General features: G+C 40.0%; 2 protein-coding genes across 2 annotated transcripts in view; both read left to right on the forward strand.

The window, feature by feature from the left end:
* Positions 1-8005: 8005 nt before the first annotated feature.
* LOC124266940 lies at positions 8006-8729 on the forward strand. Its single transcript, XM_046701797.1, has one exon. It carries the CDS (start codon positions 8118-8120, stop codon positions 8727-8729), a length of 612 nt encoding a protein of 203 aa, XP_046557753.1. The 5' UTR covers positions 8006-8117.
* Positions 8730-19833: 11104 nt separating this feature from the next.
* LOC124266776 (E3 ubiquitin-protein ligase RGLG3-like) overlaps positions 19834-24149 on the forward strand; it is a 49936-nt gene continuing 45620 nt past the window's right edge. Inside the window, exon 1 of the mRNA XM_046701574.1 lies at positions 19834-20021. The gene's annotated coding sequence lies outside the window, so the exon portion shown is untranslated. The remainder of the gene's footprint in view (positions 20022-24149) is intronic.

Consider the following 24149-nt stretch of genomic DNA (forward strand, 5'->3'; position numbering starts at 1 on the left):
ATAAACTTGCCAGCTGAAGGTACAAAGTTGAATTTTAAAGTTGACACAGGCTCGCAAACCAACATCATTCCAGTAAGCAGATTCAGGCAAATCAAAGATTACCGACAAATTCCCCTTCGAAAATCATCTGTTAAACTCAAGAGTTACAGTGGCGACATAATACCACAGTTTGGGAAGTGCAAGCTTTCATGTGGAGACAATGAATTAGAATTTCACATTGTGCACACTGAACAAATTCCTTTATTGAGCTGCAAAACATCACTTGAACTTAACATAAGTAAGGTGATGTCTATCAAGACAGAAGGAATTGTAGATGGATTTTCTGAAATCTTGATTAACCTCATCATATAGAGATAGATCCAACAGTTCCACCTGTAATATACTACCCAGCAAAGGTTTAGACTCACCAGTGTAAATGTAGCCACTTACTTCAGTCAACTGTTCTAAACTAGATTTTGTAAAATATTCCATACTGTTTAAAGGTACGGTTTACACATGAACTGATGTATTGTAAAACAAATTCGTAAAGTTGAAATGGTTATTGTCATGAGTTCAATAAATGATGAAACTCAGTGAAAATTGGTGAATTCTTAACAAAACTTTACACCAAAACACAGTTGTTCACATGCACGATATTTGCACATGCTTTTCAGCAATTTGATGCATGATCCTCCTGCAATTCATCTGCATAAGGTTTGCAGTTGGTTCCCCCCAAGTTAGGGGAGAAATTCATCTGCGATGTAACCACATATATATACATAACATATGGTGAGTGCTTTAAGTGAGTCTAATCTTTTGATGGGTAGTATACATCCTCCACGTAAAGTGCCTACTGCACTCAGAAATAAACACAAGGACTTATTGGACAGCATGGTAAAGCGAGGTGTCATTAGAAAGGTTAACCAACCAACAGACTGGGTCAGTTCCTTGGTGATAGTTGAAAAGCCAGGCTCTGATAAGCTTCGCATATGTTTAGATCCAAAACATCTTAATGATGCAATCAAACGGGAATACTTTCAAATTCCCACGATAGAAGAAATAACCACAAAACGCTCAGGGTCTCAACTGTATTCAAAGATTGATGCAAATGCAGGATACTGGCAGGTATTGTTAGATGAGCCATCACAACTGCTCACTACATTTAACACTCCTTTTGGAAGATACTGTTGTATTAGGATGCCGTTTGGGATCAAGTCGGCACAGGGGGGTGTTCCAGAAGAGAATATATCAGAGGTTTGAAGATCTTCCAGGCGTGGAGAACGACATCGATGACATGCTGATATGGGGTAGAAGTACAGAAGAACATGATGAACGACTAAGAGCAGTACTACAGAGATGCAAGGAGATCAACTTGACACTCAACAAAGAAAAATGTAAGGTTGCCGTTGAAGAAGTTACCATAGGTCACAAACTTACAACTCATGGTGTTAAACTAGATCCAAGCAAAATTGAAGACGTCAGGAAAATGCCACCACCTGAAGACAAGAAAGGAGTGGAAAGACTGTTAGGGTTCATAAACTATTTAGCAAAGTTCATCCCAAATCTCTCGGTACTATCTCATCCAATAAGACAACTTCTCAGAAAGTATGCAGAGTTCATCTGGTCACGTGAACAACAAAATGCCTTTGAACAGATTGTTGAATATCTTACTGCAGATCCAGGTCCAGTACTCAGGTTCTATGATGTTACTGTTACTTGCATCAAAGTCCGGGCTCGGAGCAGTGTTACTGCAAGATGATCAACCAATAGCGTATGCTTCAAGGTCCATGACGCAAGCCGCACAGAGATATGCGCAAATTGAGAAGGAAGTCTTTGCTCTAGTGTTCAGTCTAGAAAGATTTCATCAGTATACTTATGGTAGAGATGTTAGTGTAGAATCAGATCACAAACCACTTGAATTCATTCTCAAGAAACCATCATCTGCACCGCCTAGATTACAACGGATGTTGCTGAGGCTGCAAAAGTATACATTTTCATTAATCTACAAACCAGGCAAAGAAATGGTATTGACTGACACGTTATCCAGAGCACACATTCCTGCTAGAGAATATTGTGGAAATCTGGAAAATGATATTGCCTGCTATGTTCACACTTTTTATAAAAAATAATAATTCCATTTCAAGTTGCATGTACAGACAGAAGAGTGACATGTGTTGGCATCTACATCATCAAGTTAGTACAAAATTCTATACACATATGAGGGTGTACATATATAGAGAAATACGAGTTAGTTTGAAAATATTATTACTGTAGTGGACACAGTAGTTTGAGTAGTTCAAACTGCATGTGTGCTAAATTAAAATGTCAGATTACCGTATCTTAGTGTTGCCATTTCCTAGTAAAACATCTAAAATTATTATTTTTCTTTGCAATAAACCTTTCGATATAGCATATGTCTTTAAGTAACTTGAGATATATCTTGTTGTTTAAAGCTTGAAGTATAGATTAATCTTTTTGCAAATAGTAACATGTCATTTACTACTTGTTATTTGAGGGCAGTCCCAAATAGTGTCATATTGGTTTGGAGGTTATCATTAAGGAATTCTTCGACTTTAACCCAAAAGTTCCGAACAAATTGACATTCAAAGAAGACATGTGATATATATTCTTAGGCGGTTTTACAAAAGGTACATGTATCATCATCAACTAACTTCATTTTCAATAATTCTGTTTTTGTATAAATTATTCTGTTTATAAATCTGTATTGAAAGTCTAAGAGCTTACAGTCATTTGTACATTTTCTATAATAGCTAAATACATCTTTCCAGTCAATCTGATGTTGAAAGACTGTGTTTCAACATTCTAAGGACTTGGGTGTAGAATCATTCTTAATTAGTTCGTAGTAGAATATCCTTGAGCATTACAGATAATATATTTGCATATATTATTAATATGTGGTTGATCGAAGATAAGTGTTTCTTATCTGATATCTCCAGTTATTTGGAATGTTGACGAACGTTGACCTTTATGACCCACCAGTGCCACTGTTACAGGTCATTTGCTCCCTCCCTCTGCAAGCCGTCTGCGTTCTGCTGTTTATTTTGTTGACAGTTACATAGACAGATTCTTTAATACAAATGCATAAAATCGGTGATTTACAATGTGATTAGGTTGTCTGACAAAAACATCCACTTGCACAGTTTGAGATCGATTGGGTCATTGGATGAAGAGATATTTACAAAAAAACGGGTCCACATGCATTTCATGCCAAACTATAGACAACCTGATTTTCAGGGGTGAAAGAATAGTCATCCCTCAAGCAATGAGGCATGAAATGCTGCATAAAATACACACTGGACACATGGGCATTGAGAAGTCTAAACAACGTGCGAGATATATTATCTTCACACACAGATAACAGATATAATCTCCAGATGTACTACTTGTTTGGAACTCAGAAATTCTCAACAAAAAGAACCTATGATTCCAACAACTATTCCTACTAGGCCATGGGAGAAGATATGTACAGGTTTATTCATGTTCATTACTACTTCAGATACATCGAAATTGCAAGATTGGAGAACATTCTCAGCAAGACAGTTATAACTCACATCAAGTCAATATTCTCAAGACATGGAATACCGGTAGAAGTACGCAGTAAGAATGGACCGCAGTTTACATCACAGGAATTTCGAGAATTCGCAAGAGAATGGGGATTTCAGCATGCAACAACTACGGTAGTCCGTATCATTCACAGTCCAATGGACTCGCAGAGAAACCTGTCCAGATTGTGAAGAGAATGCTGGAGAAAGCGAAGATGGACAAGAAGGATCCCGACCTCAGTTTATTGGAATTAAGAAATACACCTATTGATGGCATTGGTTCACCTGCTGAAATTCTCATGAGTAGAAGACTCAGATCAACACTGCCTACCAGTACATCTCAACTTAAACCTCACATCATTAATCCAGAAGAAATCCAACATAAGCTCGGTAAGAAACAGAAAACTCAGGAGAAACATTTTGATAAGAACTGTAAAGAATTGTCAAAATTGGAAGATGGAGATGTAGTGTGAGTACAACAGAATAGCAGATGGAATCCAGCAGTTGTTGCTAAACAAGAAGATGTTCCTCGATCTTATCAGATACAGACATCTGATGGGAAAACCTACAGGAGAAATCGACGTCCCCTTCTGAAGACCTCAGGTGATAATGTTGCAGATTGTAGGAGATACCTATCCGAAGATGACGACGCGGAAGCAGTTACCACCGATCAGAGCGCTGATGACCAGGCTATTGGTGATCAGGCAATTGTCTCGGGTCAGCCATCTCCTATCCGAACGTCCAGTCGCAGAGCTGTTCGACGACCACGCAGAATCGAGGACTATGTGGGTACTGATGAACTGTGATGTTTCGTGTATATAGTGTATATACATGCGTGTTTCATAATCATAAATACATGTTTGCTATTCTATGGACTGTTAAAGTATCAAGTACACCCATATTCAATAAGTAGTCAGGAATAATAAGTAATCAAATAATCAGCTTTTCTGGTCACTGTCTAGAGACTTTAACTATGATCACAAATTTAAGTATAAGTTTACCTATATCAGTAACTGCTAAGCAGTTATTTTCGAACGGAGTTGCAATGATTGTAATTAGTTGTCAGTTAGCACTATCGCCCAGTGACATGCGCACTGGCCTATCGATGTAAACTGAAGGGCAAAAGAAAGTATAGGTCATTTTGAAGATCAGTAAAACAGAAACAACCCAAGATTTGGATTGTGTAATAGATGTTATTTGTAGCAAATTCATTTGCACTTTGCTGTGTGTACAAATCATCACATGGTTGAAAGAACTGAAAGGTGACATTGACATTCAAACAGTCAGGGGGTAAATATCAAAGTTACAATGATATTCCTTTGACGAATTGCGCACACAAAAGACAGAAAAGTTTGTTCCAGAACGATCACAACGTCAGTAGCATGTGTGTCCGCCATAAGCCTCGATGCACGCTCGTGCACGTCGTCGCATCGATGACGTCAAGCGTCGGATGACGGCATTTGGCAGTCGCTGCCATTCGTCCTTCAATGCCACTTCCAACACTTGTCTTTTAAAACTGTAATGGGCGTGGAGGGTGATGACGACCACGAATTTGTCTTCCCAAATGATCCCACAAATGCTCGATCGGATTCATATCCGGTGATCGAGAAGGCCATTAACGTTATTCTGATTAAGAAAGTTTCTCGTCGCTATTGCTGTATGGGGAGTTGCATTGTCTTGCTGAAACAATACACCATTTGGTTGATTGTTCAAGAAAGGTAAGACAAAAGGCTGCAAGACTTGATTTCGGTACTCATTAGCATTGAGATTCCCCTGAATAACGACCAAGGGTCTCGTTTGGTCGCCAATAATGTCACCCCCATACCATCACACCACCTCCACCACAGGCATGGACTTCTTGAATGCATGCTGCTGCAAAACGTTCACACCGTCGCCTGTAAACTCTCTGTCCGCCGTCTTTTTTGTGCAGACAAACCCGACTTTCATCGGTGAAAAAGACCCTACGCCAATCACGCACTTGCCAGCGGTATACTCGTCTTGCCCATTGCAGTCTTTCAAGTCGATGTTGTTGAGTTAGTCTCATTCCACGGAATGGTCGATAGCAACGTATTCCACCTGCTCTCAAACGTCTGAGGACAGTCCTTCGACTGATGCGACGTCCCAACGCTGTTTCTGCCGTTAACGTTGCCGTAACAAATCGATTTCGGAGGTGTATCAGGCGCATATGGTGATCTTCACATGCGCTGGTTACACGTGGGCGTCCACTCCTCGGCCTGTCCTGTGTTCGACCTGTCTGTCTGAATCGTTGGAGGAGTCTTGCTATCGTCAGTGGCGTACAACCAAATCTCCTTGTAATTCTGACGTTCGTCGCTCCCATATCGGACATCCCTATGGCCCTCTCTCTCTATTCTGGCGTCAGTCGTGGCATACTTTTCACGTAATTTCAGCAGCTGTGATATGACGGGACCGATGTATCGCATTTATACCGAAACTTTGTACGTGCATTGTGTGCTAGGAGCAAGGAACATGATTTCCACATTTGTGACGTCATCACTCTCACCGTTCGAACGTGTTGCGTTTTGGCGGTGCATTTCCCTTCCCAGTAGTGGGGCCAACATTGCCAACATGTCTAATTCTCATAACCATGTCAATGACAGTGAAAAACTATTTTTTCCAGTCCTATACTTTCTTTGGCCCATGAGTTTATAAGTTCAGTTCTGTCAGTAAAGTCGTGTTGGCTGTTCGTGCCCATTGGTTGTCTCTCGTGGGTAGTTACACAAACAACCGAGAGAACAGTGAACAACTTATAATCTCGTGCAAACACCTTTCATGCTAAACAAAAGCCAATACCATATGAAAGTAAAGACGTTGTATAGATCCTGGAGAGATTGATGTATCACACAGATATATCTGTATATCCATGTATGCAAATTTTAAAGGGTGACTCCGACCACAACAATCACAAAACATACAACAACTTGTACAAGCGCTGCATGAAGAGTGGACGGCGATCTCTGGTGTCGGCATCCTCTAGCTGACGTTGGAGACAATGGATACCTGCAACTGGCGCCCTAGAAGATATTAGATATAATACCATCTATTCCAGCGACGAAAACTCAACATCAGACAGACTGGTCTGCTCCATGTCAGGCAGTGCATTTGTCTGATTACTGACAGCACTACCCACTTGAAAGCACAACGATGACAACTTGGTTTATAAGAAAGAATGGTTAATAAAAATATATTTTGTATGTATTGACAAGTGACAAGTTTATTTGTATAGTCACGTGGCCAATAGGGCTGCTTATACAATACATGCACAAAATGTGCTGCTTCTGCATTTATATTGACCGCCTCCGTGGTGTAGTAGTTAGAGCGTCCGTCCGGAGAGCGGAAGGTCGCGGGTTCGATCCCCGACCGCGTCATACCAAAAGACGTTAAAATATGGTACTTGCGGCATGGTATCTCAGTGGGTTAGCACTATAAAACCAGCTTCAGTCTGGGCTAGTACAAGCAGCCGCACATACACATAGACATGCATGCACGTCGTCATATGAGCGAAATATTCTCAAGCACGACGTAAAACCCCATTTCACCTCACCTCGCCTGCATTTGAATTATTATACATGGCAGTTTATCTTTGAAGATCGGGTAGTCAGGCTCGCTGACTTGTTTGACACATGTCATCGGTTCCCAATTGCGCAGATCGATGCTCATGCTGTTGATCACTGGATTGTCTGGTCCAGACTCGATTATTTACAGACCGCCACCATATAGCTGAAATATTGCTGAGTGCGGCGTAAAACTAGACTCACTCACTCACTCATTATCTTGGAAGATTTCCTTTCAAATACGCAACATTGCTCATGCGGCGTTAAGCAATACTCACTCACTCACTCCTTTCAAATACAAACTTAAGATACATTTTTTTATAACTGAAGGACTGACATAACCTGGAATACTTTATCAGTGGAAGGATTGGCATAATGATAAGGCTGCAAAAATATTTCTTTCTTCGACTGGAAATAAGGATATTCCAAGAGGAAGTCAAACTCGTCGTCAATGGAACGCGAATTACAACTTGAGCACAAAAATATTGGGGGATAATCATTTGCTTTTAACCGTTTACACTGCTCTTTCAACTTCTGTGATGCACACTGAAATTTAAAATATACACTGAAGAAGTCGTTAGAAGATAGTGTTTTCCCTAGGCATTTTTAGCACGCCCATCATAGTTTTAAAACACAATATAAATTCCGTAACGAGTTATTTGAAATCGTTTCATGCCGACTCTGCAGCTCTTTACATCTCTGTGAAAAAATATAGTTTGGATTTGTGTGTATGAACCCAAGACTTCGAAACTTTTCTTTGCTTGACTGGACACTTTTCATCATCTCCGAAGGTGATACATAATATATAGTTGCTGCCAGAACTTCAATTAATTGGTGACGAAAACGTTCGCAATAAACAGACTCACTCAGTCCTGCTGTGGCAGATGATTGCGCACAAAGTCCGTTAAGTGGTAACCCTGAAGACATCGCGCGCATGACAGGAGAGGCCAAGCTTACTTAGTAAAGGAGTATCACTGGCGTCGACAGGTTGTAGTTCCTTACGATGGAGCTGATGTTAGCATGTTCCTTTGCGTGTTTAATAGTGCCTATCTCAGGCAGTCTTATGTGTTCACCTCTGGAGCTATTTGGACCTATCCAGATGAATTTGTCAGTTGTGAATGTCACATTTGAAACAGTCGACTCTTTGGGCCTGTTACACTGTGTACGAGAATGCTATGTGAAAAGACGGTGCAAGTCCTTTAATTATGAATCACAAACAGAAACATGCTTTCTAAACTCCAAAACTGATACCGAGGTTGAAGCGTCTGACAGGGTCAACATCGCGAACATTATGTACAGCAACATCGCCGACTGGTCCGGGAAGCTGGCGGGTGCTTGTAACAACCACACATGCCCCTTGGACTCCGTCTGTGTCGACAGGAACGACGTAGCCGCTTGCGAGACCATCTACTGCAAAAACACGACTTCTCCAGTCAATGGTGTTGTACAGCTGGGAGGACGTTCCTTCTTCAACCAAGGCGACGAGATGGAGTTTAGTTGCAGCACTGGGTATTTGGCGTCCGGGAAGATTGTCTGTGAGAAGGAGGGGGTATGGAATAGCACCGCCCTCTGCACCCTTTTACCACTTCAACCAAGGCGACGAGATGGAGTTTAGTTGCAGCACTGGGTATTTGGCGTCCGGGAAGATGGTCTGTGAGAAGGAGGGGGTATGGAATAGCTCCGCCCTCTGCACCTTTTTACCACTTAACTGAAACAGTGCGATTCATCCCATGGTGATGTAGAGTACTGGTTGCGGTACAACTCCTCCAGCAACATTGCCGTGAAAATCTATTGCTGGAAGATGGGGAGCGGAAACATTCTAAAGTTCATCACACAATCCGAAGAACACATTTGTTCTCTTTTTCCGACAACTTAACAGAACGAATGGACGACTTATTGTGGACGCAAATCCTTCACCCAGGTCAAAGTTTGTGGTCTAAGAAATATGCCCCGCATGCAAATGACTTTTCATCAGGAGAGTGCATCAGTGGAAATGCCCCTTTGGGTCGAGCAGAAAGCTACAGTGATGAGGATATGTGTCCCGACAAAGCTACTTTACGATCAACACAACCGGAACTGATTTTATTGTCGACCCGGATTTAACCTGTTACGCTACGGTTGGAAACGTGACCGTGACAAGGTCGCGTGGTTCATGGCACATGTTTGAGAAACTGCGACCAGAGTTCTCCCAACACTGTCTCAAGCTTGAATCACCCGATCTGAATCCAAGATTTGAACACTCAGCCACCAAAATTGGCTGGCACGGTCTCTAGTTGCAGTTGAACGCTCATGAAGAATCTCTCTTCTTCCAGGCCACATTCAGTGACCACGAGGCCATGGGCATGTGTTGCCGAAGTGGTACTGTTTGTCTTCTGATGATCGCCACTGAAGTCCCTTGGTGTAATTGTTCATGAATGTTTAGTGTGCACAGTTTTATAGCAGTTTGTCCATAATCTTAGATTATATATAGCTGTAGTATAATTTGCCTGTGTTTTTCTTTGTAAAGTGGGTTAGTCGTACTTTCATTATTTACCAAGAAGTATTTTCTGGCCAAGAGCCTGTGTGTCTGTACAGTTGGCTGGCAGAGTCTTACTTACATTAATTACTTACTCAACGAGTGACAGTCATAACAACGTATGGTATGGATTTACAACTTCTTTAATATTTACAACTACTTCTTGCCCCTTCATCAGGTGAATGACAGACTATGATTACGAGAAAAATATATAGTATGCACAGGAAGCCAGTGAGGTAGTATTCTAGACTGAGATGAAAAGAGATCAAGGAGATTAAGTGATGTGCTTTGATTGAGATGTACAGAGTTCAAAGAGATTAAGTGGTATCTTTATGCAATGGATGTACATAGTGTTTATACAACGAAAAGGATAGGATATACATGATGGTATTGACTGGAAGCAACATATGAAGTCCATAGCATACTTTGTTATGTTACCTTCCAACTTCTAAATGCCCATCAAGCATCTGAGTGATAGTCAGTGTCTCTTAATCCTGTAAGTAATTATCGGTTGTCTAAGCGTGGTTACACTCACCCAAGTTGTGATAGGTTATGGTCTTATAAAACCCAGTGAGTGATTTGTAATTATAAACCCGACAGTTGTCACTCGTTTGGTTATAGTATATCTGTGTATTTCTGTAGGGCGGGCAGTTCTGGTCATTTTCGTAGTGGCACTTGTTCAACAAAAGGTTAACAAAAGCTATTTTATTTATGACAACTTCTTTCTTTGTTATATTATGATGCGACGTTTCGGTATATGTTCTCTATACGTTGTCAAGCAAGAGTGAAGTACTACAGCACAGAGATGACTGATGACAGAAGTTGTAAAATCCATAAAGTATCTTACCTAACTCATTTTTCATCAACTTCTAAAATGCCATTTCAAATGCCAGGTCTGTTGTTCTGTTTGAGTGATTAGGCTAATTACCCTATATAGTTCATCAAGTAGAGGTGTGTTTTGGTTTTTTGGTTTTTCTCGGGGCTGATTTGTAGTTTTGTTGTTGTTGTTGGTTTTCTTGTGTTGTTTTTTTTCTTTTTGTTTTTTGTTGTTGTTTAGTGTGTGTTTTTGTTGGGGTTTTTTGGAGGGGATGGGGTCACTTTGGGTGATGTTTGTTCCCTTTTGCACCTATTGTGTTGTATTTATGTTGTTCATATGGTAGCCAAGTATATAACAAAAATGTTTTTAAAACGTTACTTACACACATTTCTTAAACTTTAGTATACTTTCTACAATTATTTAAAGCACAATTGACCGTATTATATTATGTAATGTTCTTATATAATCTATATGCCATGCCCTTTTAACACAATGGTTGTATATTCTCACTAAGTTTTTTATTTATATTGTTCATTTAATGTTGTTTTATGCATTATGCTTTTTCATATTTCATAAGTTTTAAATGTTTAGTCTCTCGTAAGCCAGTTATGGCTGGATGACGGTTTTTATATGAATATATTAAGTACCTTGATTATACCTATTGTAACTGCCATGTGACACTTTAATAATATACTTCTGTCTGTCTGTCTGTATATATAAACTGATTTAACCACATCACCATGCTTTTTTACTTATTTTTAATAAGATGTGCCGTTGAGATTGACATCCAACGATCGAGGGAAAAAATACCAGCGCCTTGAGCATGCACTAGTGCGTGGATATGTGCGCTATATAAATATCCAATAATAATAATAATAATACTTTTTCACTAGTTTTCTTGTATAAGTAGTTGTCCCTGTGACAATAGCCACCCCACAGCCGTGATTATCACAGTGGTAGACTCTTTAAAGATGCATTTAGAAGTTGGAGCAGTAAGGAAGGATAACAATATCAAACAAGTGCTTGCATCACTTTGGACTTTGAACACTTCGACTGGCATATTGCTCTAAACGGCGTTAAACCAAACTCGCTCACTCACTCAATCTTAGAAATAGAACTCCTATAGTTTACTTGCCAATAACACATTTTTACCTCATAAGGAAGTGTGGTAATTGCCCCCTTGTGCGAAGTTTGGCGTTTTAAAGGTAGTCTTGGAACCATTGCCAAGTTTTATATATCACATTGCTTTATTTTCGGAAAGGCTCTTTTTCCATGACCTAAGGGGCATGCATATATTACCCTTTGTTTGTTCTGTTGCGAAAATACAAATGTTTGTATGTTTGTTTGTTATTTAACGCCGCATTCAGCAATATTCCAGCTATATGGTGGCTTTCTGTAAATAATCGAATCTGGACCAGATAATCCAGTGATCAAGAGCATGCGCATCGATCTACACAATTGGGATACGATGACATGTGTCAAGAGCTGTACATTATAGCCGATACTGTTGGCTCTCATTGCCTGTAGCTGTAGCCAGACTGTTCCGGAAGTCGTTTGGTCTATATAAACTACCGGGCAAAGAAGAAAGTTTTTACTGACTTCACTTGACCAAAAAGTACAAACAAAGACATGTGTGAGATTTGTGATAATTATTTTACAAACAGGAATCATTTTCCAATAATTTGACTGAAAATTCATTGTAATGCTGGTCTCTGCATTTGCTGCAATTCATTAAGAAAGAGTCAAAGGGTCAAAATGAAAAATTACACAAACCACAGTTCATTCAAAAAGTGCATAAAGAGTCGCACAATGAGACAAGAGTCTGGGATAGAGCGAGCATGAAGTAACCAAACCCAACACCACGAATATGCCAAGACTTACGCAGGTGCAATGAGACAGCGTGATACGTATGGTCAATATGGGGCTTCACAACATCAGCTGGCAAGAACCTTCGACTGCAGCCAGGTCACCATCAGCAAATGGATAAACCGCTTCAAGCAAACGGGCTTGACTCAATAACACCTACTTTAAAAGTGGTAACTATCTTTTGCCCGGTAGTGTATTTCAATGACACAGCGTTGAATCATTTGTCGTACCAATCACAATGCTCCCTGGAAGAAAAGAAAGACTCTTTCGTATGTATGGTATCATTTGGCGTTCGTTTTTACGTGTGCCCATAACGGTACTGTCTTTGATGAACTGGCTTTGATGAACTGACTATATTAATAATGTACGTGTAGTTCGTTGGTTATAAAGGCTGCCATTTGTCATTACATCCAAATGATGTTGTGCCGAACGGTGCCGAGTTCTGAGCATACAATATCACGGACTGTTATAAGGCTATTAGACAATAATATTTTCATCACCGTCCTAGGTTTCATGCAAAGGCTAGATTGATTTCCATATGTAGTGGTAGTTTGCCTATGACCAGTCTATTCTGAGTGACTCATGTCGACAATTTATGTCTATCTCAAGCATAAGGTCTATAAAAAAGGCCTCCATTGTTTTCCTAGATCTGAAATCAACCAGCCAACCAGTCCTGCTCAAACAAACAAAACCGAAAAAAAATTAATTATCTGAAAGAATTCGGAATTAGGAAACCTTGGATATATTTTCTTTTGAAGATGTCTTGGTTAGTTGACAGAAACATCATTCACACAATCCATAGGGAATCAGTGAAGTGGAAGGTATAGACATCCGTTTCAGAGTGCGTTATTCTCCGCAATGTTCAACACTGAGTGAGTGAATGAGTGGGTTTAGTTTTACGCCGCACTCAGCAATATCTAGCTATATGGCGGCGGTCTGTAAATAATCGAGTCTGGACCAGACAATCCAGTGATAAACATCATGAGCATCGATCTGCTAAATTGGGAACTAATGACATGTGTCAACCAAGTCGGCGAGCCTGACTTCCCGATCCCGTTAGTCGCCTCTTACGACAAGCATGGGCTACTGAAGATCAATATTCTGACTCGGACCTTCACGGGTTTGTTCAACACTGAAGGAACCGATGTGTTTGTTTTTACAACATCACACTGTTACACAACATCAATATTATGTACAAACATATTTCATTATATATAAACACATGAACACCAATCTGGACACTGTTTGTATTACTTCCTTTTTGGGGTTTGAACAGATAGGTTCAGATACCTTAAGAAGGGAGATGGGTTTTGGCAATATTACAGCAACATACAGGCTTGGGACACCAGTTATTAGCTTCAGACACTGTGGGGAACTGAACACAAGTATTTGGCTTGTCGAGTGAGCACTTTGTAGGGGTGTGGTGGGCGAGTGTAAGGCGCCAGGCTAGTGATCCAGCGAGCTTGATGTGCCGGATCGAGCCCACCTGTGACCGGGTGTAAAAACCTTGGGGTCAACTTTCTGTGCAGACTCTTTCAGTGTTGTCACAACTCCTAGTGTACATTACACAACCCTGTGCACTTAACAGAACCCACGAATCCGTTGGTATATGACCAGATGGTGGCCACATGAATATGTTCAAACACCTAGTTGCGGGTACAGCAACGTGCAGTAAACTTGGACAAAGTACTGTGACTATATGTCCCAGTCCACCCAGCTGTGAATGGGTACCTGTAAGGATGGGAAAGCCACATTAACTTGACACGCCTAGTGGCTGCAGGAGTAGTATGATCCCCAGGGAGTTGAGATTAATAATACAATACGCCGTTTGAAATTGACATCCAGTGATCGAGGGAAACAAAAACAAAGCGCCTTTGAGCAGCTGAACTGAGCTGGATATCGGCTATACAAATTTAAATAAATAAAATAGATTTAACCTCAAGCCTTTCCCCATGGGCCACGATTAGGATGCATGTTAATTGCCCTTCACTATAAAGTAAGTATAATAGTGTTTGTCCCCATGAAAATAATAATATGCTCGTGTGACGTCGGCTGGCCTGAAAAGTGAAACAGAAGGCCTCCTGACTGCTGCTCAAGACCAGTCACTTCCCTCTTGCAATTACCAAAATTTGATTCCTGAAGAGAATGTTAATTTCAGTTCTACCATGACAGGAAATGATTCTGATCCACTAGAGAAACCGAACTGGAGGTAAATCTACTGTGGTTGAAATTTTCACTACAGCTTCGAAACCTTTATAATTTGGAACTGAAGGCTTTAGTAGAGTAAGCTCTCTGGAATTCTACATGTGACGTGTAAAGCTGGTCAAATAGCTTAGGAGTGAGTAAGTGAGTGCCATCACCATACTCAATCCCAGCTTCACACAAAAGTAAAGACAACCTATATTTAAGAAATACAGTTCGCTCTACCATCATGTATAGTGTAATAAAGCACAGTTTCGCCCTGAACTATTATAGTTAAAGCACGAGGACGCTTGCGTCCGAGTGCTTTAACGTTATAATAGTTCAATACTTGCGTCCGAGTGTTTTAACGTTATAATATACTCATGTGAGGCGTGTGGGGGGTTGGGGTGGGGAGGGGGGTGACAACCATTATTGGCATGAGTATAGTTCACAGCGAAAGTGTGCTTTGTTACACTATACATGGTGGTAGAACGAACTGTATTTCTTTTCAAAGATGCCAAATTTAATACTCTAAGGATAATTACGATTAATCTAGGCAGAAAACAAACGACGGTGTCGGTGATCTAAATTAGAAATCCTCGCACAGGGCTGTTCTATTGATGTGTCTACCCCACTACGTTAAGACAAACGTTACCAGAACAAAACAAATGATAACAGTTTGATGGCGGTTTACATTTAGATTAAATATCTTCTCTAAATTATTTTAATTACATCTGTGATTAATGTAAACCATATGGGGCAATGTGAACATCGCATTTCTACTACCAACGTAAGTTTAGATCAGTACATCCAGATGAAGCTGAGTAGTCAAGCGACATTCCACGATTGCATTGTGGGAATGTAAACTTGGCGAACGTTACCGTGTCGCTGAAAACTTGTGAGTCGAATTGAGACATTTTAAACGTCTGAAAACATAAACGTACTGTTTCCACCAGTGATTTTAGCTGCGTGAAGCAACTGCAAACCAAGAAACGGGATGCAGCAGTTGTCCGGATTAACTCAGCATAACTTTATAGTTCAGTGATTTCAGAGTTTCGCGAGATCCGTCCCAACCTAACGGATGCATGCAATTTTGTTTTCACGGTTTCGGTACTCTACAATTTGAGATTTTCGAGGAATCGGGCCGACACCGTTTTTTCCAGGACAGAAAATATACGCAAACTGTTTGGGTTGGCGAAGATATTGTGTGAAGCGCCATGTTTGCCAAATTGCGTGTGGCTTTTCGACCTGAATTAAAGGTAAGTGTACTCTAAAAAAAATCACCTTGTTTCTTATATGAAACAAAACACAATTTCAGAGTTATAAACACCCATTTTTCTTTCAGTGAAAGTAGAAATCTCATTTAGTGTTGAAACGGGCTAGGGTTATTCCCCCAACCACACACCCACGCCCGCCCCTCCCTTAGATTATGCCATAATTAGTGGCAAATTAGATTGCTATGTCTACTGTCTAGTACCAATAATCACAGTGACATTAATTGCGTGGATAAATTATGTGACAGATACGCAAAACTCTGATAAGACATGTTATGACTCTATCTATATGGTCCGTGGTTTTTGTTTGTTTGTTTGTATGACAGGCCTTGAACGTGTGTAGCACAGTTACTTCATTATGCAACATCAAGTGGGCATGCAACATACAACAAAGCAAGCCTCACAAGGATTATGAGGCCGATTATGCCACTGTAACGTATGAATATTGTAAGAAATTAACTGAATACTTTGATAGCGCCTGTGGGGTTCGGCAAGGCTGTGTCCTAAATCCGGTATTATTTTCTTTATATATTAATGAGCTTGTATTGACCTTAGAAAATAAGTTTGATGATGGTATATTTATCTCCGAAGATATGTTGAATATTATTGCTCTGTTATTTACAGATGATTTGGTTTTGATAGCTGATACTGGTGTTAGATTATAGCGCCGCCAAGCGCACGTAAAATCTCCAAAATCATTATCACATCACATGGTTCAGTTTGCAGCCGCCAGATTGGCCGTTACTTTGATTTTGATTTGATACATCTGTCCAGAGTCTAGTAATTATCAAATTTATGGAGGAATCATGGAAGGGATTTTGGGTAGCACTGATGACGCTACCACCGCAGTTATTATTTGTTTTTGAAAAGTTCACATTAACTTCATAATCTGGGCCGTGGGGTAGCCTAGTGATTAAAGCCTTTGCTCATCAGGCTGAAGACCCGGGTTCGATTCCCCACATCGGTGCAGTGTGTGACGCCAATTTCTTGTGTCCCCAGCCGTGATATTGTTGGAATATTGCTAAAAGCGTCCCAAAGTCATACTCACTCACTCACAGTTATGTATTTCACAGTTTCACTTGTCAATGACAATGTTCAACGTGATGAAACTGAAATACATTTGGTGGTACTAAATGCATGCTCAATTTTACCCTTCTTACACATGGTCCTGTAAATATTCCAATCTAAACCATACAACCAGAGGTTGATATTATGCTCTACCTTCATTGCTGTGTTGATAAGATGACACATAGTCAAATACGTCAACGAAACTGACCAACCTATCCAATATTTAAACACCTTCGAGAAATGGATAAAGGCTAGTAGATTCATTTTACCCCAGGTGCAAGATTTTCTCCAACCGCACAGATTCATATTATATCGGTTCATGTTTTGCAGTTTACAAGCACTGATTCTTTGGATTCAACGTATATTTTACTGCCGTTCAATCACTCTCAATACAACCATGGGCCGGCGGGAATATACTTGTTTTTTTTTTAACTTTGGACTCACAGAAGATTCACAAGACTGGTAACTCAAGCTAATGTTAATCTTACAATGCAAACTGACACCCTGACCCAGCGTAATGTTTGTTTGTCGTCACCGTGCTCAAAAATATGTGTAAATAATATTATATTTTTTTGTATATTTGATATTTTACTTCACTTTATTGTGGCGGGGGAGGTTTGGATTGGTGGAGATGGAGTTTTTGTGTGTTTTATTTTGTTGTTGTTGTTTTGTTTTGTTTGGGGGGTGTTTGTTTGTTGTGTTTTTGTTTGTTGTTGTTTTTGTTTTTGTTGGGATTTTTCTTTGTATTTTTCGTTGTTTTTTGTTTTGTTTTTTTTGGGGGGGGGTTGTTGTTGTTTTGGGGGTGTCTGTCTTGTTTTCTAATTTGTTATGATGTTTTTGTTTTTTAAGTCTATATCAGTGCTTGCGTCCGTTACTTTCCTGGCCTGATGGACACTGCACGGTGAAATCAGGCGCCTAATTAGACGGGAAATATGGCGATTAATAAGTTAGCGAGTATTATAGGTATATATCGTCGCCGACGGACGATGGTGTACTCTGTCAATATGTGTCTGTAAATACGCAAATCATTACGTGATAGATATAGATGATGTTGTACAACAGCTGCAACAGCTGTCGAGATGTCTGGGGGAAGGGGAAAGGAGATAGTGTAGGGGTGATCGACCGAACGCAACACGTTAGAGCTGTTTCACTCGATTGTTGAAACTTGATCTAAACTCTATACTGAGCAAAACTGCGTCTATATGACGGTGGTCTCCTGTAAATGCTAAATCCTGGGCCAGGCAAACTAATGGTCGATAGTATAAGCAACGCCTCACGGGAAACTTGTTTGTTTAATGTCGCTCTCGGCAAAGTTACAGATATATGGCGATGGCCTGTAAGTAATCGAGTATAGACCAGATGAACCCGTGATCAACTGCATGGCCATCGATGTACGCAATTGGAAAACGATGAGTGAGTGAGTGAGTGAGTTTAGTTTTACGCCGCACTCAGCAACATTCCAGCTATATGGCGGCGGTCTGTAAATAATCGCGTCTGGACCAGATAATCCAGGGATCAACAGCATGAACATCAATCTACGCAATTGTGATACGATCAAATCAAATTCAATGTCAAATTAGACATTTATATAGCGCTACATATCCAGAGTCCTGCTCATATGCGCTTAGTCGAATGCTCGTTTGAAGAGGATGGTTTTGAGACAAGATCGGAAACTGTTGATATTCTCCGATTTTCTGACATTTTCAGGTAATCCATTCCAGAGTACAGCACCCGCTCTGCTAAATGATCTGTCCCCGTATGTTGTGGTTCGGACAGATGGAACTTCTAAGCTTTGCTGACTAGCTGATCTGAGTGACCTTCAAGGCTTGTGAAGGTTGACTAGTTCCTGGAGATAGAATGGAGCAAACCCATTAATGGACAAGAAGTTTGAATACAACTCTGTCTTTTACAGGGAGCCAGTGTAAGTACTTCAGGACTGGTGTTATGTGCACATACATATGATAAGATAAGATGTGTGTTCGTGTTATGAGCCTGGCATCTGTGTTTTGAACACGCTGTAACTTGTCCATGTACTTCTGCTGTATTCCATAGAGTAGACTGTTGCAGTAGGCTGACGTGATGCGCAAATGCATGGGTTAGGCATTTTACTGATGGTGTGTCCATGCACCTGCTAATCTGTCTGATGTTCCTTAGGTGATAATAAGCAGATTTGCAGAAGATGTTACCGACGTGATTTTCCATGCTTAATGTTGAGTCAAAGATGACACCTAGATTTCGAGCATGGCTTTCTGGTTGAACAAACGTGTCTCCAATTTGATCTCAGTGCTAACAGTGGGTTACATGTGTTAACTTAACCCAGTCAGCGAGCCTGACCACCAGATCCCGTTAGTCGCCTCTTACGACAAGCATGGGTTAGCCTACTGAAGATCAGTATTGTAACCCGGACCTTCACGGGTTGGAATACGATGACGCATTTGTCGATTGTTGTTATAATGTAAGGACACTTACTGATTCTCACTGGACACTGGACACGCATTTGGTAAAAAAATTCATCAAAAATGAAATCAATTACGCTTTTTGAAACAATATCCCGACGGGGAACACCGGAAATGGGCTTAACACACTGTCTCCATGTGGGGAATGGAACCTGTCACTGTGTCATCGAGGTGACGAGCGAACGCTTTAACCAATTAAGAGGCTATCCCACGAGCAGGAAGAATTGACCCGTAACAATCACGCACCACAATGTCAAGGCTAGAACTGACACACGTCTTTCGCGTACTGAGGTCGAATACTTGAATAATTACACAACACGTACATAAAATCTAGGTTTCGCCTATTTGAAGCCCTCATAAAATATCTCTGCACAACCCCAGAACGAGAACAGCTCACGACACATTCCTTCATAAATATTCCTTCGTTCGGATGACACCAGCCAATCAATCACAACTAAAAGCTATGCTTTGATAAACAGATCAATGCCGTGTGTTATCTTACCCCGCTCGCAATATGAGATTTATCTGTACACCTGTCTTACAACGAGGTCGATTTGCCGGAACGCGAGTCACGTGACCCAAACAAAACTGACACGCGGGTCGGTTTGTAGTGAGAGTGTTTCATGGCAGCTAGATCGCGAGTGTTGTGGTTGGGGAAATACCACAGAAATACCGACGGACATGTAAGGAATTTCTCCTGAACACAGGATTTGACTCCTTTCGAATCTAGGTGAGTGGTTTGAATTGCTTTCACATTCGCAAACGTTTCAATGAGGGTACATTCTAGCAGTTCTCGTGCTGTTGTCATGTTGGGTTAGCTTAGCCTGACAACAGTGAACTGTTAGCGTTCAACTGGAACAAGTCAGTTTCGCAATATCGGGTTTTCTTTGCGGCATTTTGCGGCATTGATTTTTATTTAAGGGGAAAGTTATCGTGTTAGGAGACTAATAGTCAGCGAAGATTATGTTTTTGGTTGGCGACAGTGTTGGTTTACTGGAGGCTTATCAACCTCACGATCAGACCTATTGAGATTAACAGCTGATTATCAGCTGACGAAAATATCTACCTGTCATTTTTTATTCCAGCCCCGTCCCAGGCCCCCACCACCAAACAATTCTTAGCAACCATTCAAACGCACTTATATATTCATATTTGTAACAAATGATAAGGTATACTACTTTTCTCCATATATTGATAAAGTGCCGTTTCTAGAAAATGATCAGGTAATTGGTTTGGGGTCAAACCAAATTATTTGTTTTGTGTGCTAAAACAGAGACAGCAAAATTGATTTATAGAAACCTTTTTTCATTTACGCTCTTTTGATAAAGAAATATTCCATAAAATGCATTAATTTTGTACATGACGTGTGTGTGTGGGGGGGGGAGGGGGGGTCACTTACTTCGTCCCTTATTTTATATATATAATTATGGGGGTCAGTCACTTTGTACATGCTTCTCCATAACAATCATAACGCCCACCCCACCCAGTCATTTATTATGAACGGTCCTAGTTGCCTTTGGTGTTTTTTTCATATTCTGAAAGGTTAGACTACATTGTCCTGTTTAACAATTTTAAGTTTTTAAGTTCAAAGTTAATGATCAACACCCTCCCTCTGACTGTTAGTTGTTTCATTGTGTGACTGAATGAATATTGTTATGTGCCACAATCTGCAGTATTCCAGCTATACAATATATGTCTCATGTATCATTCACAGATTGCAAACTTGCATGTTTACCTGAAATAATTCTTGGTTTAATAGATAAAACAGCAAATCTGCAAGTGAACCTAACTAACACTGTCAAGATATCAACACACTCAAATGTTGTATTCTATGGTAATATTTTACCAAAAAGTCTGTAAATCAAGACATCCTGTCTGTTTTGCTTACCATGCATTTAGGTTGCCAAGCAACCAAATTCTTTGATGGCTATTTTCCCAAATTCTGAATCTAAAGAACCCATGACTTCAAATGCCCACAATGACTGCAGCCATTTCATACAACCCCCATCAGTCCCTATTTTTATCCATTGGGATTTTGCTCTTCAAAGTGGGCATATTCCCCATGTAAATAACATGCTTTGATGTTTTCGGTACTGATAGCGCCACTTGATTAATATGAGTGAAACTTAAAGTGGAAGCCTGACTTTGAGTTTTTTTCACTTTGGAATCTTGGAAAGTGGTGCCTGTTTAAACTGCCTCTTGGGAAATTGTGACTGTAAGCTTCTTTGGTCGCCACTGAAAATAACATTCGGATCCATGGGGCCCTTGTAGAATTTAAAACATTTCAGGTTTCTTTGAGGAAATAATGTTCGGACAAAACTGCATGAAAATGTCTTCCATGTTATATCTTTGAGAAACCGATTGCAAGAAGAGGTAACCCAATGGTAGTATTACTCAAGTGAATGAGAAATCTTGTTAATTTGGGGTACAGCGACTAGAAACAGTGTGAGGATCGACATGTGTAGACAGTTGGTCAGTTATTCTTTCATCTTAATCATTTTCAACCCTTGGGATTTCAAGTAATTTTCTAATGGTTACCATAGTTACAACCACAGACCATGTAAGGTCATTTTGGTCACCTAATTTATAAGTCATAAAAATACATATAAGAAAAAAATCCATGACACAAGTTGTTGATCATTTTTAATCACTCAAAATTGGCCACAACTGAAGATATCACTGGGTGAGATCAGGCAGTCTCACAAAGATATCACACCAATGCTTTGCAATGTCATTGGTAGCCATGACATCACAATCAAATGACATCACTCCTCTGTCTACAGCTGAAGCTTGTTAGGAGTAGCATCATTTCACTGAAGACACTGCTTAAAGTTGGCTTGTTGTTTAAGAAATACAGTTCGCTCTACCACCATGTATAGTGTAATAAAACACACTTTCGCCCTGAACTATAATAACATTAAAGCCCTCGGACAGAAAACAAACGACGGTGTCGGTGACCTAAATTAAGAATCCTCGCACAGGGCTAACTGGCACGCTGTTCTATTGATGTGTCTGCCCCCCTACGTTAAGACGAACGTTACCAGAAAAAAACAAATGATAACAGTTTGATGACGGTTTACATTCGGATTAAATATCTTCTCTGAATTATATTTTTTTGTCATTAACGTAAACCATATGGGGCAATATGAACGTCGCATTTCTACTACCAATGTAAGTTTAGATAAGTACATCCAGATGAAGCTGAGTAGTCAAGCGAAATTCCACGATTGCATTGTGGGAATGTAAACATTGCGAACGTTACCGTGTCGCTGAAAACTTGTGAGTCGAATTGAGACATTTTAACCGTCGGAAAACATAAACGTACTGTTTCCACCAGTGATGTTAGCTGCGTGAAGCAACTGCAAACCAAAAAAACAGGCTGCAACGGAGTAGTTTACTGTAGGAGGCTGTACAAGGCGATGACAACTGACATGCATCGTGACGTCGCTTACATTGTGACGTAATGCAAAATTGTTCGATTACGAGTGGGCACACTAGAATGGCGCAGTGACAGAATAACATCATTCAATTGTTACGTCATCCAAAAACTATATCTTTATTGTCTAAAAATGTATTTTTTTTCGATTGTTCTAACCGCTAGGCATCTTAGAATTAATGCCACACTCCAGTGATCAACAGCACAAGCAGCATTAAACTACAAACAACCAAGCAGTATTTCTTCCTTTTGATAATGAAGTATGAACCTAGCTTGGTGAGTGTCAGCTGTATTGAATGGGTGCAGACAAAAATATACTGACATCCTGAAAGCAATATTTGTTAGGGGTGGCTATTGAGGGGGAAACAACTATTGCAATAGGGTTTTTTTTTCCTCCTTGAATTGTCTCATTTGAAGTCATTTCCCAAATGAATGTAGTTTATGTGAAATAAAAACAAGCTGAAGTAGGTTCAGTCTATTTTAATACCTGACAAGGAACTTGAAACCCAGATCAAGAACAGTTGAAACATAAACTCAATGAAGCTGCAAGTCTGTACCCAAACATCCTGTATTTTGTGCTGTGCATTTATCAACGGAAGTCAATTACTAAACTGTCAATAGTCACACATACCATCGATGCATTGATAGTTTTTCGTTTCTACCATCGATTATTGCTATCGGAGACTCACCAATTGCAATCCATTGATAGTTTGATGCATCGTTTCAGCCCTAATATTCATTGTAATAAATTCTTGACAAGAAGTTGAGTTCCTGTATTTTCAGTAATTATTAAATCTTACAGCACACAGCTCCATATCATCACTTTTAATGACCTCCATGTTTACTGTATACATATAAAACACTTTCAACAACTGCATTCCTAGCTTCTTCTTATTTGATATGTAATATCTCAAAACCTTTGAACGTAATGGTTCACTGAAGATACACTTAAAGGATATCCAGGGGCACAGATAAAGGCCGTATCGGCGTATGTACGGATAAAAAATATGCACGATACGGTAGGAAATAATTTAGAAAACATAGCACATACGCACCACTTCATTGCTGCACTGTTTTAGAATCATTTACAGACGTATTTATCTGAAAAAGTATTGTTTTATTGTTTATTGACCTGTTTACACAAGAGTAGCAATGTTGTGGTGCATATATGAAACGAAACACAAGATTATCTATTCTCGCAAAATCCATTCAGTACTCTAAATGTACTCTTAAGTTTTTCCAGTACTCCTATATTATAAAAATAAGGAGTACGTACTCCACATGTTGAAAACTTATCTGGAGCTTGATATCTCCTACTAGCGTTACCGAAATACATTTAAAGGTCTTGTTTTGCCATGCTTTGATGCTCACATTTGACCCAATCAATACAGAGACTATCCTCTAACACAAGTGATGTAAGAT

This window comes from Haliotis rubra, unplaced genomic scaffold (assembly GCF_003918875.1).
Source record: "Haliotis rubra isolate DU_JTF1 unplaced genomic scaffold, ASM391887v1 Scf100, whole genome shotgun sequence".
NCBI classification, from domain to species: Eukaryota; Metazoa; Mollusca; class Gastropoda; order Lepetellida; family Haliotidae; genus Haliotis; species Haliotis rubra.